Below are 19,400 nucleotides of genomic sequence, written 5' to 3' on the forward strand. Positions count from 1 at the left end.
TTCCATAGCCTTTCCTATTACACATGGACATCGAAAGCTCACTTTTCGTATTCATGGATAAGGACTCCTAAATCTCTGTTTTGTAGCTTACTGTAAGTTTTCTTCATTTAAATAATGATCAGGTCCTCCTCTTCCTGCCAAAGCGTATAACTTAACATTTCCCCAAATTTTGTTCCATCTGCTTAATTTTTGCCCCCACACTTGATCTGTCTGTATTCCTGTGCAGACTGTTTGTGTTATTCTTGCCACTTTTCTTCCCACTTATTTTTGTATTACTTGGCTATAGTACATTCTCTTTCTTCATCCAAGTCGTTGGTATATATTGTAAATAATTGTGATCGCAGCATTGATCCCTGTGGCAGCAGTAGTTACAGGTTGCTATCCATTCTAAATATTTGTCAAAGCCTAATCTTGGTTTTGAATCGGCAAAAATTGGATAACTCTAAGTAAAGTGTTGTCTTCTTCAAACGATGATCGAGTATTTAGTAATTTACAGAAGATTTAGGACAGAGTTCACGTTTTCTTGCCTTATTTCCTTACTATCCTTAAATGCATCTCATCCGACTCTTGAGCTTTATTCATCTTTTAATTTGCACAGCTGCATAATGTTGGTGACGCGATCCAATTGTTTCTAAAGAAAAATGTAAAAAGCCCAAAAAGGGAGAATGGAGAATGAGGCTGATCAGATGAGAGAGGAATAGGGGATAGCATCCAGGCAGTAGGGACCATAATATAATGCACTTGAAGGTGTTGGAAGGTAAAGCAAGTATGATGAAAACTAGGTTATGACCTTGGAGAAAACCTCCTGCTCCTTACCTTAAAACTGTGCCCCTTGGTTATGCCCTTCTTTGTGGAAAATTTTCTCCGTATTTACTTTGTCTATGCCACTCAGACCTTTGTATATCTCAATCAGATCAGCCCTCTGCCTTCTTTGCTCTAAGGAAAACAATCCCAGTTTATCCAGTCTGTTCTGAAAGTTTTTGATCATGTACGGATAGAAAAATGCTTCATCTTGTGGGTAAGATCATAACTAGTCCAAAAGAGAATTTAAATTTCACCAAAACAATTGGTGAGAATGTGGAACTTGCAACCATAAGGAGTGGTTGAAATGAGTAATGTTGATGGATTTAAGGGGAAGCTGGAGAAGAATATGAGAGGAATGGAAATAGAGGATACAAGAGGGGTTTTAGATTAGCAAAGGCTGCAGTGGTTTATAAATACCATTAATTGTTATTTACTGTGTGACAGCCTATCATTTTTTCCTACTTTGCAGTAATGATTGCAATTAAGAAATCCTATATTGCGTGCAAAGCCATCTGGGCTGCCCTGTGAGCCTGAAATACATTCTAGAAATACAAGACAGTTCATCTTTACCTACATTAGATAAGAAGCCACTTATTAAATGTCCAATCCTTATTCTAACAATATTTTCATGAATCCTTTCAGTGGAAATCTACAATGTACTCCCAGTTTTACATTTCAATGTTTTACTTGCAACATTTTAAGCACTTGCAAAACAAAAAAAAGTTGAAGAAAATGTTGTCACTAACTTGTGATAAAAATGTCCTTAAGTCACCGATGATTAGTCTTCCTAAGATCATCTACAGTATATGAGTTGTCTGAAAGCTTGTGGATAAAAGTGCTGACTGGCTTCAGCATTAATCCATACAGGTTAGAAAATCTAGAATTGACTCCCAAGTTTATGCCAAGCTATCTGATCTCATCTTTCATTAAGAACAGGCAAGGTGGTAAAAGAGGGGGAAGGGGTGGCCTTTTTAGTCAAGGATAGCATAACGGTGGCTGGGAGAACTTTTGACAAGGACTCGTCTCCTGACGTAGTATGGGCTGAGATTAGAAACAGGAGAGGAGAGGTCACACTGCTTGGAGTTTTTTATCAGCCTCTGCAGAGTTCCAGGGAGGTGGAAGAGAGGATTAGCAAAGTTATTCTGGGTAGGAGTGAAAGGAACAGGGTGGTCATTATGTGGGACTTTAACTTTTCCAACATTGACTGGAAATGCAGTAACTTTAGTACGTTGGATAGATCAGTTTTTGTCCAATGTGTACAGGAGAGTTTCCTGATGCATTATGTTGAAGGGCTGTCAAGAGGGGAGGCAACACTGGATCTGGTGCCTGGTAATGAACCAGGCCAGGTGTTTGATTTAGTTGTCGGTGAACACTTCGGAGCGAGTGGCCATAATTCAGTTAGAACATAGGCCCTTCGGCCCACGATGTTGTGCTGAACATTTGTCCTAGCTTAAGCACCCATCCATGTACTTATCCAATTGCCGCTTAAGGGTCACCAAAGATTCTGACTCTACCACTCCCACAGGCAGCGCATTCCATGCCCCCACCACTCTCTGGGTAAAGAACCCACCCCTGACATCTCCCCTATACCTTCCACCCTTCACCTTAAATTTATGTCCAATTGTAACACTCTGTTGCACCCGAAGAAAAAGTTTCTGACTGTCGACTCAATCTATTCCTCTGATCATCTCATAAACCTCTATCAAGTCACCCCTCATCCTTCACCATTCCAATGAGAAATGGGCTAGCACTCTCAACCTATCCTCGTACGACCTATTCTCCATTCCAGGCAACATCCTGGTAAATCATCTCTGCACCCTCTCCAAAGCTTCCACATCTTTCCTAAAGTGAGGCAACCAGAACTGCACAAAGTACTCCAAATGTGGCCTGCAGGGTTGAACTCCATCTGCCACTCCTCAGCCCAGCTCTGCATCATATCTAAGTCCCTCTGCAGCCGATAACAGCCCTCCTCACTGTCCACAACTCCACCTATCTTTGTATCATCTGCAAATTTACTGACCCAGCCTTCGACTCCCTCATCTAAGTCATTAATAAAAATTACAAACAGCAGAGGACCCAGAACTGATCCCTGCGGAACTCTACTTGTAACTGGGCTCCAGGCTGAATATTTACCATCTACCACCACTCTCTGCCTTCGACCGGTTAGCCAGTTTTCTATCCAATTGGCCAAATTTCCCTCTATTCCATGCCTCCTGACTTTCCGCATAAGTCTACCATGGGGAACCTTATCAAATGCCTTACTAAAATCCATGTACACTACATCCACTGCTCTTCCCTCATCCACATGCTTGGTCACCTCCTCAAAGAATTCAATCAGACTTGTATGGCAAGACCTCCCCTTCACAAATCCGTGCTGGCTGTCCCTAATTAAGCAGTGTCTTTCCAGATACTCATAAATCCTATTCCTCAGTACCCTTTCCATTACTTTACCTACCACCGAAGTAAGACTAACTGGCCTGTAATTCCCGGGGTTATCCCTATTCCCTTTTTTGAACAGGGGCACAACATTCGCCACTCTCCAGTCCCCTGGTACCACCCCCGTTGACAGTGAAGATGAAAAGATCATTGCCAACGGTACTGCAATTTCCTCTCTTGCTTCCCACATAATCCTAGGATATATCCCATCAGGCCCGGGGGACTTGTCTATCCTCAAGTTGTTCAAAATGTCCAACACATCTTCCTTCCTAACATGTATCTCCTCGAGCTTACCAGTTCGTTTCACACTCTCCTCTTCAACAATACGGTTCCTCTCATTCGTAAAGGTTAGGTTAGCGATGGAAAGGGATAGGTACATGTCACAGGTCAAGAGTTATCGATGGGGCAAGGGCAATTATAATGCGATTTAGGCAAGAATTAGGATGCATAGAATGGGCTAGCAAAATGCAGACAACGGAAATGTGGAGCTGGTTTGAGGAACAGATATTGCGTGTCCTTGATCGGTATGTCCCTGTCAGGCAGGGAGGAAGTGATAAGGTAAGGGAACCATGGTTTACTACAGAAGTTGCATCTCTTGTTAAGCAGAAGTAGGAGGCTTATGTGTTGATGAGGCAAGATGGTTCAGATGAGGCGATGGAGAGTTACAGAGTAGCATCGGAAGGATTTAAAGAGAGAGTTAGGAAGAGCAAAGGAAGGACACGAGCAGTCTTTAGCAAATAGAATAAAGGAGAACACTAAAGCTTTCTATAGGTATGTGAGGAATAAGAGGATGACTAGGGTAGGAATAGGTCCAGTCAAAGAGCGGGAAGTTGAGTGTGGACCCTGTGGAGATCGGAGAGGTGCTAAACGAACATTTCTCATTGGCTTTCACTCAGGAAAAGGAGAATATTGTAGAGGAGAAGAATGAGGTACGAGATATTAGACTAGAAAGGATTGAGATTAGTTATAAACAGCTGTTATCAATTCTGGAAGGAGTGAAAGTAGACAAGTCCCCTGGGCCGGATGGGATTTATCCGAGGATCTCTGGGAAGCTAGGCAGGAGATAGCAGAGCCTTTGGCTTTAATATTTGAGTCATCATTGTCTACAGGTTTATACTAGAGGACTGGAGAATTTCAAATGTTGTGCCCATGTTCAAGAAGGGCAGTGGAGATGACCCAGGTAACTATAGACCAGTGAGCCTTACTTCTGTTGTAGGAAAGGTTTTGGAAACGATTGTACGAGATAGGATTTATAATCCTCTAGCAAGCAACAATTTGATTTCAGACAGTCAACGTGGTTTTGTCAAGGGCAGGTGGTGTCGCACAAACCTCGTTGAGTTTTTTGAGGTGACCAAGCATGTAGAGAGGGTAGGGCAGTTGACGTGGTGTACATGGACTTTAGTAAAGCTTTTGATAAGGTTCCACATGGTAGGCTGTTGGTGAAAATGCAGAGGCATGGAATTGAGGGTAATTTAGCAGTTTGGATTAGAAACTGATTTTCTGAAAGAAGGCAGCGAGTGGTGGTTGATGGAAAATACTCAGCCTGGAGTCTGGTTACTAGTGGTGTGCCACAGGGATCAGTTTTGGGACCACTGCTGTTTGTCATTTTTATAAATGACTTAGAGACAGGCATAGGTGGATGGGTTAGTAAATTTGCGGGCAACACTGTAGTGGACAGTTTGGAAGAATGTTACAGATTGCAGGGGGACTTGGATAAACTATAGAATTGGGCTGAGAGGTGGCAAATGGAGTTCAATGCAGTTAAATGTGAGGTGATGCACTTTGGGAAGAATAACAGGAAGATAGAATACTGGGTCAATGGAAAGATTCTTGGTAGTGTGGATGTGCAGAGGGATCTTGGAGTCCATGTACATAGATCCCTGAAAGTTGCCACACAGGTAGATAATGCTGTTAATAGGGCATACAGTGTGTTAAGTTTCATTAATAGAAGGATTGAGTTCTGGAGTCGCAATATCATGCTGCAACTATACAAACGACTAGTGTGGCCACACTTGGAATATTGTGTACAGTTCTGGTCACCATATTTTGGGAAGGATGTGGAAGCATTGGAAAAGACGCAGAGGAGATTTTTCAAGAATGTTGCCTGGTCTGGAGGGAAGGTCTTATGAGGAAAGGCTGAGAGACTTGGGTCTGTTCTCATTGGCAAGAAGAAGGCTAAGAGGGGATTTGATAGAGACATACAAGATACAAGAGGATTAGATAGAGTAGACGGTGAAAGTCTTTTTCCTAGGTTGATGATGTCAGCTTGTACGAGGGGGCATAACTACAGATTGAGGGGTGATAGATTTAAGACAGATATCAGAGGCAGGTTCTTTACTCAGAGAGTGATAAGGGTGTGGAATGCTCTACCTGCTATTGTAGTCAACTCAGCCACATTAGGGAGATTTAAACAATCCTTAGATAAGCACATGGATGATGATGGGATAGTGTAGGGGGCTACCCTGAGAATAGTTCACAGGTCATCGCAACATCGAGGTCCGAAGGGCCTGTTCTACGCTGTATTGTTCTATGTTCTATCCTAGCTGGCAATATGGATATTACATCTGACCTTGGTAACCATAGGAAGTCGCTGCTGCAACTGTTTATGCCCGAATATTTGATGAGAAAAGAAATAGGCTCGTGCCTCTTTATTTCCTGTTCTCACCTTGATCAAAAAGCTGGCCTGTTTTTGTTTACTGTATCATGAATGATCTTATTTTGGGCAACATTTCAGAAGGTTACCAAAATGTTTTTTGAATCTTCTACCTGGAGAAGCCATATTATCTGTGGAAAGAGGTAAGGAAAAGGAAAAAAATTGGTTATTTCTTGGATGCTTCATGATTAAGTTGTTTTCATAGTGAGGCAGTAGCATGGTGAAGATGAAATTTGTCTACTAATTCAGAGGCCCGGCCAGTGCTCTGGGGACACTGGTTCAAATCTCTTCGTAGCGGCTGATGGATTTTAAATTCAGTTGTGTATCTGGAATTTGTCTTGATAATGGTGACTGTAAGACCATTGTTGAATGTTGTAAAATCATTGGGTTTGCTAATATACTTTAGGGAAGGAAGTTTATTCTCCTAAATTGGGATGACTATATTTGACTCCAGAACCACAGTTGGCTCTTAACTGTTTCCTACAGTGGCTAAGCGAACTACTATTCTGTTAAAGGACATTTAGTTGTGAGGAAGTAATATTGAATTCAAAATGTTAACTCTGTTTTTCTCTCTCCTCAGATAGTGTAAAATGTGTTGAGTTTGTCCATCAATTTCTATTTATAGTTCAGATCTCCAGCATCCTCCGTACTTTGATTTTATTTCAGGGCAAGTAATGATGTACAACAAATGGTGGCCTTACCAGCAGCACCTACATCCTATGAATGAAACAATAAAGGAAAAAAACTTTCTTTCCCCCACCACAATTGAGCTAAAATTTGAACGTATTATAATATTTTCAGTCTTCAATATTTTATTAATCCTAACTCTTTATTCAGCCGGTAGTGATTGAATTGACCTCTATAACTATCAAGAGTTAGATTTTGCATTATTCTTGTTATGCTAAACAAACAGGGAAAGAAAATCCAGTAGCATGGTGTCTGTAAAGCCATTTGGTTATCCCCAAAATATACATTTCTTGCTCAACCCTGCTCGAGAGGATATTAATGGTCAAAAGATAATCAGTGTAGACACAGAAATCAAGCTACTGTAGTGCAAGCCCCACTTTAAAGGAAAATGAATGGAACTTTGTACAAAGCCTTTGCTATTCAGCCAATATTTTAAAACCTCCCCTGAGTGTTCTATTTGTGTTGTGATAATATGCAGAAAGTAGTGGAAGTCATTCCCCATGAAATGTGACTGGACTGAGGATTGTATGGCTTCAGTCCATTGATTGAATGTGTACTGCTTGTTCTTTCAGAGCTTAATTATAACAAAACTGACTGACTGTGTCATGCTGAAATCCATCTGCATAATGTGAGATGAGAATAGATTGTGATAATTTCATCTTTTTGAAATGTTTATTTCTCAGTCTAAGAATCCAATTTCCTAAATTGTAATAAAGGTTTCAATAGTACAGAGTGTATATTGCTATGTTTATAAACTTAAAATTCTTTGTTCGCTAAATAATTACCATGATTGTAAGTCATAGTTTATTGTAGTTGCTGTAGGACAGTATTTAATGCTATTATAGGTAAAGTACCCCAAATCTGCCGTCTGAAAAGTACACATTTTTCTCTCAAGCCATAGAATATGGCTCATGGCAGGGGAGAAAGGAATAATTGCAAGCTGTTCAAAAATCAGTATGTGGTTATATGAATGCTTACATCAATCACGTCTTTGAAATTATTATCAACACCGAACAGTGTTTTTGGTACTGTCGCTCAGAAACTTGCATATTAAATAAGAGTAAATTGCATCACCAAAAATATTTTGTTTATACAGTATCCAAGAGGGATTTCTGATTTCTATCAAAAGTGCATCAATTTCAGACCAGTTCAGAAACTTGAAACTAAAATGATTATTTTTATACCTGAGTTCATTTTCTGATTTAACAGATAATCCAAAACTCAGGGAATTCACTCTGGCAACAGCCTTGGCCCTGAGTGTTCTGGAATTTGGACCTCAGACATGCCATAATGCAAGAATGAATTGACTAGTTTTGAATCTGCTATTCATTCTGTTGTTTAAAGTGTATCCTGATAACTAGTAGAGTCACAAATGAAAAATGCTTATACAACTAAATTAAAATGCTGTACTTGATGGAAATCTAATATAAAATCAAAATGCTGGAAACAGTTATCAGATCAGACAGCAGCTGTGGAAAGAGATAGTGGGAAGAAATGTAATTTTAACCCCACAGGATGCCGAATGAGGTGGCTTACCTCAGCATTTATTTGGATTTAATAGTTTTGGGCTAAAATTTGAAGCTTTAGCATATCCAGCGACTAAAGCAAAATGAGAACTATTGGATTGAGGTAAATGCATTTCTAGAATTTTCCCACACTTCCAATGGCCCCCAAATGAGCCCTGATAGTTGCTATACTCACCCATGTGATTGCACAAAACCCCATTACGTGGCCAGATATTGCACTTTCATGATCCCTACCTACACACCACATTCTATCCCCCACCCCCCAAAACACCCGATCTGCTGATCCCACTTCCTCTTCTCATCCACTTCTTGTACATGACCTTAAGCCTACTTCAGGCTCTCCTACCTGGCCGCCAGCTAACTTGAAAGTGGCCAACTGACCAGAAGGAAATTATGGTAAAAACTATCAAACCCAATTCTACCATCAGGTTCTACAGTTCCTTCAACTTTCAACTTTCTAATCGCCCTATAAATTTGGAACTGTTAACTATGTTTCTCCTTTCAAAAATAATGCCAGATGTTGTGTTTTTCATTCATTTTATGTTTTGATTTATCCTTTCTTATGTCCTTTCTTCTTGGCATTCTCAAATCAACCTGTTCAGATGTGAAACACATCTCTGGCGCAGCTGAACTTGAACCTGGGTCTTCTGGCTCAGAGACAGAGACACTGCCACTGTACCACAACAGCCCCTTCTTTACTTGTTCTTAGTTAAGTATTAAAGCTAACTTTTGACAGCCCGTCAGTGTTTAATTCTATCATGTAATTTTTGGATCATGCATGGTTTGAGGGTACTTAAACTTTTCTTTTGCAGTTACTACTGTGGAGGATGTTGTAAATGAGTTTATGTTAAATGAGTTAATGTTTTAGTTTTTTTTAAAGCTAATAAATCCTTAGTTTAACTAATATCATCAGACTGTTACATGTTCTCTGCTGAGTTGCATGATAAGCACAGCAGGTCAGGCATCATCCAAGGAGCAGGAGTAGACGTTTCATTTCTGATGAAGGGCTTATGCCTGAAGCATGACTCTCCCACTCCTCGGATGCTACCTGACGTGCTGTGCTTTTCTAGTGCCACCCTTTTCAACTCTGACTCTCCAGTATCTGCAGTCCTCCTTTCTCCTGAGTGCCATGATGTCAGCTAGTGCAGTGATAGGATACTGCACTTGACTTCAGGATGGCAATTTCGAAGAGGGAAAAGGATTCCTGATTCTGTTTGCAATCCCATGCATTTTCTTGAAAATGCACGTGGATGTTGCATGAAGTGAAATTTGGGATCTGCTGTGATGTCTGCTATAATCTTGCTACCAAATGAATAATAGCCTTAAGGAAAAACTAACAAAAGTATGAGGCAACAAAATCAGTGAAAAGAACAATTGCAATATTCATTACCAGGAGCTGTTATCCTTGTGTTCAGTTAAAATGCTTTTATTTGTGTTGAAACCAGATTAGTCATTTTGGCAGTTGTGCAGAATTTATAAACATTTAAGGACATTTTGGTTAAGATATTTCTTCTTGTCTGGGCGGCACGGTGGCACAGTGGTTAGCACTGTTGCCTCACAGCGCCAGTGACCCGGGTTCAATTCCCGCCTCAGGCGACTGACTGTGTGGAGTTTGCACGTTCTCCCCGTGTCTGCGTGGGTTTCCTCCCACAGTCCAAAGATGTGCAGGTCAGGTGAATTGGCCATGCTAAATTGCCGGTTGTGTTAGGTACAGGGGTAAATGTAGGGGTATGGGTGGGTTGCGCTTCGGCGGGTCAGTGTGAACTTGTTGGGCTGAAGGGCTTGTTTCCACACTGTAATGTAATGCAATCTAAAATTTTGGTTTTTTTCTTTGCAGGCGACATCTGACCAAACTGTCACTGATATTCAGTCATATGTTGGCAGAGCTGAAAGCTATATTCCAAAATGGAGTGTTCCAGGGGGACACTTTCAGGATCACAAAAGCAGATGCAGCAGATTTCTGGAGGAAAGTTTTTGAAGAAAAGTAAGTTCCTCAGTTTGGTACAGTTGAGAGTCCTGTCAATTTTCACCTTCAAAACAAAAATCACCCTTTTTTTTGATATAACTATCTTACTGGTTTGTGTTTTAAGTTCTTAATGAATGGAGCATCATGTAAATTCTATACTCCTCAATTGCAGCAGGCAGGTTACCACTGATTTTCCTGTTCTACACTAATTTTTAAAGACATGCATTCCTGCTCTTTTTTTTTCACTACATAGTTTCATACATGTCATGGTCTTCTCATCAGCAACCCCATCCTGACCACCTGCTTTTAGCTCCAGAGATCTCTGTATGAATTTGTTTTTCACCCATCTCTGTGAAGCCCATTCTCACAGCTGCATGCTACATTTTAAAAATAGTTTTACATCTCTGGAGGGGTGTGCTTTCGACGTGCCGAAGTGTTATTAAAATGCAAACTTCCTCAATCAAACCTGATGTAGAGAGAGTGGAATGAAAGACTTGGAGGTTTTACTTTTCTGTATCTCTCACTCCCTCTGCTCTTACCCTCTACTGCTCATTCTATAAAACTTTTGTCTTTTCTTCTCAAGTTGAACTATACTTTCTCTTCTCTCCTTTTTGCTGTGTCAGTGTTTTTCACATTTCAAGAACGTTTTCCTACAATCTAACAATCCATGCTTTGCTTTCCACTGCTCATCATTTCTATTTCATGCAACCATGCTGAGTGCAAATATATTCCCCTTTCCTGTTAAGGACAATCAATCTCTGCCAAAGTGCTCAGTGTTCTCCATTTTCTCTGTACTCAGTGCTTTGTTTCCTCCACGCCTATCTCCCCTCCTCCCAGCCCCCTCACACCACTCTGCTGCCCAAGAAAAAAAAGTTACTCCATACTTTCCCTCCTCACACCCCACAGACTCCTCCAAACTTTCTTCTCTCTCTTGGTCAATTTCTTCTGAATCATCAATTCCCTCTCTGAACTGCCAGATGCCAGCAGTTGATACTATCAAGCTCAACATAGCTATTGATCAAATCAAAGTTGCTCCCCAATACTAAAAAAAAGTCTAGATCCCCATTTTATTCCATTTAAAACTGAGATCCCTACATTACTCATTATTTATTATCACAAAACACCAGGAATGTCCTCTTCTTCCATGTTCTTTTCCAATTATTACCATAATCCTGCTATCTACTTAAAATTAAGAGCATCTAGTTACTACTTTGTTCTGTACCCCGGGTTTCAGAAAAAGTGCACAGTCTTAAAGAAGGTGGTTGTAGTCATCATTGAAGGGTGTTGGACCATAAAGCCTAAAGTTTATGTTGACTTTCATCCTCTTAGGTATAGCTGTAGTCCTAACCTCGATATTTTGCACATTTCTTTGCTTTAAAAATTTATTTCATGGCACGTGGGTATCGCTGGCTAGGCCATCATTAGATTAGATTAGATTAGATTACTTACAGTGTGGAAACAGGCCCTTCGGCCCAACAAGTCCACACCGACCCGCCGAAGCACACCCACCCAGACCCATTCCCCTACATATACCCCTACACCTAACACTGCGGGCAATTTAGCATGGCCAATTCATCTAACCTGCACATCTTTGGACGGTGGGAGGAAACCGGAGCACCCGGAGGAAACCCACGCAGACACGGGCAGAATGTGCAAACTCCACACAGTCAGTTGCCTGAGGCAGGAATTGAACCCTGGTCTCTAGCGCTGTGAGGCAGCAGTGCTAACCACTGTGCCACCGCGCCGCCCCTAAAGTAAACGCGCACGGTGGCCAAGGCCACAGTCTTGCCTTCTCTGAGGATTGAACTCAGGACCTTCAGATTATGAGACTGACGCGCTGCCTACTGCGCTAAGAAGGTTGCCCATTGTTAATTGCTCTGGAAAAGATTGTTAACCTACCTTCAGTCTCTTGAACCTTTGTAGTCTATGTGTTATAGGTAAACTTGCATGCTTTTCAGAAGGGAGTTCCAGGATTTTAGCCCAGTGACAATGAAGAAATGACAGTTTAGTTCCAAGTTTGTGTGGTGTATGGCCCAGTGAGAGGTCGTGGCAACAATAAACAGAAAAATTATTGAACAGGTTCAAGTCGTTTAAGGAAATTGTTTGTGATTATAGATTTCCATAACTATTAAATAAATACATGCAATCAGGTCTTTACAAAAATGTCTTTGATGCGTTTTGTTAATTAAAGGGACTTTGGATTTTTTACATCCAAGATTCCTGGCATTGTCTTAATTTAACATCTAAACAAAAATAAAATGCTGTTGTGTAGAACTCCCTTGGTAATGTACTGTCTGGAGTATGAGCTCAAGTCCTGGAGTGGGGCTTGAACCTATGACCTTCTGTTTCAAAGGAGTGAAGAATCAATTCATATAAACTCTAGTAAAAAACAAAAGCCATTGTTTCACAGTAAAATAAAACAGCCCACCAGCAAGATAGAAATAGAAAATGTGATTGCTGTACCTTACACTCAAGTATTTGTTTGAAAGCAGTTGTTAAATGGCTTGCACCAGCAGCTTCCTGGGTGTGGGAGCACAGAGCATACACTTATTCATCAAACCAGCTGCACTCCCACTCTCGCCATCCTTTCATAAAATGTGCTAATCTTTCTTTAGCAGTCCTGGCCTTAATTTGGAGTCCTTCATTCGAAACAGAATCTCATAGTGGCAAACAATGACTATATTTGTTTATGAATATGTAATTGTGAAGGGATGCCAAACAAAGAAATATTAAAAGTTTAATCAGTGGTGTTCTCTCTAGAATATAAAGATCTGTTTAGTATTTTAACTTTTTGAGTGAGGTTATTTTGTATGTATTTACAATTTTGTAACTGCAAATCTCATTTGACAAAATAAATCCCATTCATATGAAGTAAAAGACCTTAAGTTTCCAATGTTGTGTTGAGACTTGTTCATTAGATGGTTGCATGTAGTGGAGTGATAATTATATTCCTGCAAACTTTAGGAAAACTTCAGAGTAGCAATTTAGTCACAAAAGGAAATATTGATTTGGTTTATATGTTCAAAGGATGTGGACATTGCTGGCCAGGCTAGCATTTATTGCCCATTCATACTTGCTTTGGAGAGGGATAATATGTGACTTGGAGGGGAACTTGCATATTGTGTGGATCTGCTACTCTTGCCTTCCAAATGATAGAGGCTTGGTGAGTTACTCCAGTGTATCTTATACATAGCACACACTGCTGCCACTGTGTTGGAAATGGAGTGAAGATTTAAAGTGGTTTGCAGAACAGCAGACAAGAATGTTGCTCTCTCCTGAATGTTTCAATCTTTTTGAACATTGTTGGATCTGCGCTAGTCCAGACAATTAGGCAATATTCCATTCCATTCTTGACTTGTGCATTGTAGATTGTGAACAGTTACTTGCTGCAGAATTCCTTGTCTCTAATCTCTCTTATAGCCACAATACTTTTATGGTTAGTCGGTCCACTTCAGCTTTTGATTGGTGGTAACCCCCAGGATGGTAGATGCTACCTGACTTTAGTCAGAGCCAAATATAGTATAGTATACGACTACAAAGGCTGTATTCAGTTCAGAGAAGGTTAATAATTTGGTAATATAGAATTTGTGTGTTGGCCAAAAGGACACATTTTGTTGTAGCTTTTCACTTTGCACTCATTAGGACAATTTGCAAGATTCAAAGAGGCAACCAATATTTATACTGCATGAGAGGGAAGTGCTAGATGGTTAATAAGTGGACTCTGATAGGGGCACTACCATGGAGAAGACACCAATTTTTAAAACTTTAAACAAGGTAGATTTGATTCTGATGAGCCATGAATGGCTGTTACCTATTTTGCTGAGTTGACACAAGTGTAGTGAATGTACATGTTCTTTGTGTCTGCAAAGAACTGGACCTGTGCATTAATATATGTATCTAATCACGATAGGATGGTGAACAGACAAGATTTTGGATGTTGGCTATAATGAAAAGCTAAGAAAATTCAACTTGTTTTTTATTTATGGAGGTGTGAAACATAAATGTGATCTTAATTTTGTAACATAAAGGTAGCTAAAAACAGACAGAAGTCGAAGCATTTCTCTTGAACTCCTCAAGACTGAAATGTAAGAAAACCAACCATAGAAAGGAAATGATAAGTTATATGACCTGAGAAAAGGATGATGATTGGACAATCATGGCATAGAAATGCAGCTGAGATTGTTAACTGTTTTAGTTAACTGATTCATTCCAAACCAGGCAAGTCAATTGTGATTGATTGGAGTGATTGATACTCCTGGGATTGGCTGTTTCCAGAGCACTTTCTTTAATGAAAGAAAATGTCATCAAGGAGCCGTAGCAAAACTAGAATCAATGGGTATCGGGGGCAAACTCCTCAATGGTTGGAAACACACCTTGCGTGTGGAAAAATGTTTAATGGTTGTTGGAGGTCAGTCATCTCAGCTTCAGGATATCTCTGTAGGAGTTCCTTATGTTAGTGCACTCGGCCCAACCATCTTCAGCTGCTTCATCAATGACTTTCCCTGCATCATAAGGTCAGATTTGAATGATTGCACAATTTGCGGCGAATCAGTTGTTGAAGCAGTCAATATTCAAATGCAAAAAGATGTGGACAATATCTAGGCTTGGGCTGGCAAGTAACATTCGTACCACATAAATGCCAGGCTATGTCCATCGCCAATAAGAGACAATGTAACCATTGCCCTTTAACAGCCAATCACTGAATCCATACTATCAACATCCTGGCAGTTATCATTGATCAGAAATTCAACTGGACTTGCCACATAAACATGGTGGCAACAAGAACAAGAAAGAAGCTAGGTATATTGTGGGATGTAACTAGCCACCTGACTTCCCGAAGCCTGTTCAACATCTACAAGGCACAACTCAGGAGTGTTATGGAATACTCCCCACTTGCCTGGATGGGGACAGCTCCAACAATATTCATGACGCTTGACATCATGCAGACAATTCAGTTGATTGGCACTACATCCAAAAGCATTCACTTCCTCCTCCACTAACGCTTAGTAGCAAGAGATGCACTGCAGGAATTCACTAAACATCCTCAGGCAGCACCTTCCAAACCTATAACCACTCCCATCTTGAGGAACAAGGGCAGCAGAAACATGGGAATACCACCATCTTCAAATTCTTCTCCAAGCTACTCACCATCCTGATTAGGAAATATATCCCTGTTCCTTCATTGTTGCTGGGTCAAAATCCTGCAATTCCCTCCCCAATGGCATTGTGTGTTAACCCACAGCAGGTGGACTTCAGCATGCCGGAAGGCATCTCAATCCTATCTTGTAAAGGGGCAACTAGTGATGGGCAATTATTGCTGGCCAGCCAGCTAAGCCCACATCCCACAAATTAATTTTTTAAAAAGTTGTTTGCTAACAATGATAAATAGTTGCTTGGTAGTACAGAACTCAAAATAGCTGTACTGTTGAAAAGAGATATCAAATGAGTTAGAAGCCAAATATATTCTCACTAATTTACCTAAGGAATGTATTGGAGTAACTCTCAGCAAGTATTAATTGTGAAGAGTATGAAAAGTTTTTAAAATCAGGAAGTTGGGATAAATGTGGAACATTGGTCCAACCATGACAAATGCTGACTTTTGGTTACCAGTGAAAACTAAGTGCAGACAGCAGGGTACATTTTGATCAATATACAATTAATTTATGGAAGAAATGATTGAATAATGCAGTCAGCAAATGTTTATGGTGTTAAAATCAGTCAAAAATGCTGGACTTGTTCAAACTAATGGTCTTTGTTTAACCATTGTTATATTCTTAAATATAGATTTTATCGGGTTTAGCTTTGCAATGAAGGAGTAAGAAGTTTACAAATGAAAATGGATAAGTTCAGTTAATGGGCCAAATTTGACTTGAAGCTTAACCTGGATAAGTGTAAAGTTATTCATTTTGGTCAGAGTAGAAAGGCCATGTTATCTCAATGGAGAAAAACTTCATAGTGCTTCGGTGCAGAGAGATCTGGGTGTTTTCATGCATGAATTGCAGAAATTTAGTGTGCAGATACAGCAGGTAATAAAGAAAGCAAATGGAATCTTGGCATTTATTGTTGAAGGAATAGAGTATAGAAGTAGGGAAGTGTTGCGGTAACTGAATAAGACTTTAGTGAGACTGCACCAATGCCGAAAACAATTTGGTCCCCTTACTTGACGAGAGATGTAGTTTGCATTGGAAGTTTGTTCAGAAGGTTGATCATAGATTGATTCCAGAGATGAGGGGTTTGTCTTGTAATGAGAGAGAGAGAGCAGTTTAGGCATACATTTTCTGGTGTCTAGAAGAATGAGAAGCGATCTAGTTGGGGTACCTAAGATTCTAAAGGGATTGTCAAATTAGACTTAAGATGTTTCCTCATTTGGGGCAATCTAGAACAAGAGGTCATAGTTTTCAGATAAGGGATAGCAGGTTTTAAACAGCGAATTCCTTCCCTCAAAAAGTTGTGAATTCACTACTCTAGAGTGTGGTGGATGCTGGGATATTGAGAGAGTTAAGAAGGAGTTAGACAAATTTTTAATTAGTAATGGGATAAAGGTGATATGGAGAACAGGCAAGAAACTGGAGTTGAGGCTGAGATGAGGTCAGCCATTATTGTACCAACTGGCAGAGCAGGCTTGAGGGGCTAAGTTGTCGACTGCTATTCCTATGTGATGTTTTAAGCAGGTCAATCTGATTACTGGAGGTACAACTTTTGAATTTTAACTTTCTGATTAATACCCTGACAATTCTGATATTTTCTATCATTGTAAATGTGCATCTGTTCTGACTAGTTCCCTGTCGTAGAAATGCGTTAAAGTGAATATGTGGCACACCATCTGATTTTTTTTTTCCTCCTCTCTAGTGTGCTGCATAATTCTTCTCAATAAATTTATTTTCTATTTGCTAAGGTTCAATGAACCTTGCTTTGAGTGATTCTCCAGAGATAGGTAACTAAACTCCAGCAACAAAATTTTGACCTTTAGTCATTTTGCCGCCTCTGGTTTTCATTGAGCACTTTTCAAATGTTTTACATATTTGTTAGGTTAGGTTTTCTCTGAAACTGATAAGTAGATATTGTGTCGCCTGGAGGCTTTGGTTTATATACTATCTTTGATTAATTTAAGCAGTCCCCTCAACTCATTTCTGTATGTCAACGCAAAAAATGCTGCCTCTATTATGATATACAGTAACAAGAGAATTCCTTTATCTTGATCACTAGCATAATATTGACAATAAGCTGAAATCATGGTCTTTAAATTTTGATATTATCTTTTCAGTGCTCCTTGAGACTGTGAATCATAAATTATTTTATTCCCAGTCTGTTCATTATTTCACTGAATGTTCTTGACATAAATTTTAACCATGATCTGATTGTATTTCTTTGGGCAAGCTATATCTTGTAAACAATCAAACTAAGTTCTCTGCTAGCATTTTAGTTCTAATTTTCTCCAAACAACTGTTTCAGGAAATGTTGTTGAAGCATCCCTAATTATTAAAATATATTTCCCTGCAAGACATATATATCATTTTGGATACTGTCAAGGGGAATGGCCTCTAGGGATAACAGCAACAGCCAAATTCATGGCATCATGTTTGGCTCTGCTGCAGAGGGAGGAAGAAATAGGCATAGAAATGCTGTAGTTATAGGGGATTCAATCATAAGGGGAGTAGACAGGCGTTTCTGTGGCCGCAAACGATAGCTGTGTTGCCTCTGGTGCTGCAGTCCTGGATGTCTTGGAGCGGTTGCAGGACATTCTGGAGGGGGAGAGTAAACAGACAGGTTGTGGTACATGTTGGTCCTAACAACATAGGTGAAAAAAAAGGGATGAGGTAATAAAAGCAGAATAAAGAGAATTAGGAAGAAAGTAGAAATGTAGGGCCTCAAAAGTAGTCAATTCAGGATTACTACTAGTGCCACAAACTAATCAGAGTAAAGACAGCAGGATATATAGGATGAACACGTGGCTGAAAAGACGGTATGAGGGGGAGGGTTTCACAATCGTGGGGCATTGGGACTGGTTCTTGGAGGAGATGAGACCTGTACAAAGTGGGCGGGTTACAACTGGGCAAAGTTGGGACTGATGTCCTTGCGGGATACTTGGTAGAGTGGTGTCAGGGAAATGGAAACCAAAAGAATAGGACAGTAGATGCAAAAGTTGAGGAAGAGGTAGAAACCAGGGCACACATGACTCAGAACAGGCAGGGAAATACTGTTGAAAAGAGCAGGCAAGGTGGTCTGAAATGCATCTGTTTCACTGAGAGAAGTATAATAATGAAGGTAGATGAACTCAGAGCTTTGGTTCGTACTTGGAACAATGACAACAGCACTTTTAAAAGGGAGAAGGACAGACAATAGGCAGCACCTGATCTATGCAGGAGAGAAGGAGAGAAAGAAACCCTAGCTGCTAACTGACACAGGAATGAATCTGCACAGTTGCTACCTTTGCTGTTTGAATTCATGTATCGCTGGATATCGGAGTGCGTCTAGGAAAACTTGAACAGCGAAATTCACAACTGACCTTGAAGGAAGAGGTTTGGGAGAGGTCACAGCACAGAAATAGATAAATGAATAGTTTTAAGAATAGTATTGCTGTTATTCTATAATAGTGAGTAGAGTGGATTCTTTCTTGATCATATGTTTTATTGAGATATGTCTCTTAAGTCATCAGTATTAAATTAGCCTGGAGCAGTGTTTTGTAGAGGAATAAGATGATATTATTTTATGGGTGTATAGATTGGAAGAAGCAAAACCGGCCTTTAGTAGATTGACATACTCTTCTTGTTGGATGTGGGAGTTTAGGGAGAGTTAACATGTTACTGCGGACTATATCTGCAATAAATGCCATTGGTTGCGAGGGACAGTTAGAGGCAATGAGAAATTTACAAGAGCAAAGGGTGTGATAGATAGCAGTTATAGGAAGTGAGAAAAGCCACAGATGCAGTCACATAGATGGGTTAACTCCAGGAAAGGTAAGAGAGGTAGGCATTAGTGCAAGAGTCTTCTGTGTCTATCCCCATTTCAGACAAGTATGCTATTTTGGAAAATATAGGGGGTGATGGATTCTCAGGGGAACGGAGCCAAGTTTCTAGTATTAAGACAGGCTCTAATGTAATGAGGGGTATGTTGGGTTCCAAGCAATTGATTGTGGTAGGGGACTCTCTAGTCAGAGGCACAGACAGACATTTCTGTTAGGTAAAAACAATGACTGCAGATGCTGGAAACCAGATTCTGGATCAGTGGTGCTGGAAGAGCACAGCAATTCAGGCAGCATCCGAGGACAGGCAAAATTGACGTTTCGGGCAAAAGCCCTTCATCAGGAATAAAGGCAGAGAGCCTGAAG

At 40.2% G+C, this 19,400-nt stretch overlaps 1 protein-coding gene and 1 non-coding gene across 4 annotated transcripts in view; one reads left to right on the top strand and one right to left on the bottom strand.

The window, feature by feature from the left end:
* cbl (Cbl proto-oncogene, E3 ubiquitin protein ligase) overlaps positions 1 to 19,400 on the top strand; it is a 271,172-nt gene that overhangs the window by 146,538 nt on the left and 105,234 nt on the right. For all 3 annotated transcript variants that reach the window (XM_043677729.1, XM_043677727.1, XM_043677728.1), the window contains exon 3: positions 9,944 to 10,090. In XM_043677729.1, coding sequence (XP_043533664.1) covers positions 9,944 to 10,090 — 147 coding nt within the window. The remainder of the gene's footprint in view (positions 1 to 9,943; positions 10,091 to 19,400) is intronic.
* Positions 11,859 to 11,931, bottom strand: trnam-cau. Its single transcript has one exon. It is a non-coding gene; the product is annotated as a tRNA-Met (tRNA).

This window comes from Chiloscyllium plagiosum, chromosome 36, assembly GCF_004010195.1.
Source record: "Chiloscyllium plagiosum isolate BGI_BamShark_2017 chromosome 36, ASM401019v2, whole genome shotgun sequence".
Lineage (NCBI taxonomy): Eukaryota > Metazoa > Chordata > Chondrichthyes > Orectolobiformes > Hemiscylliidae > Chiloscyllium > Chiloscyllium plagiosum.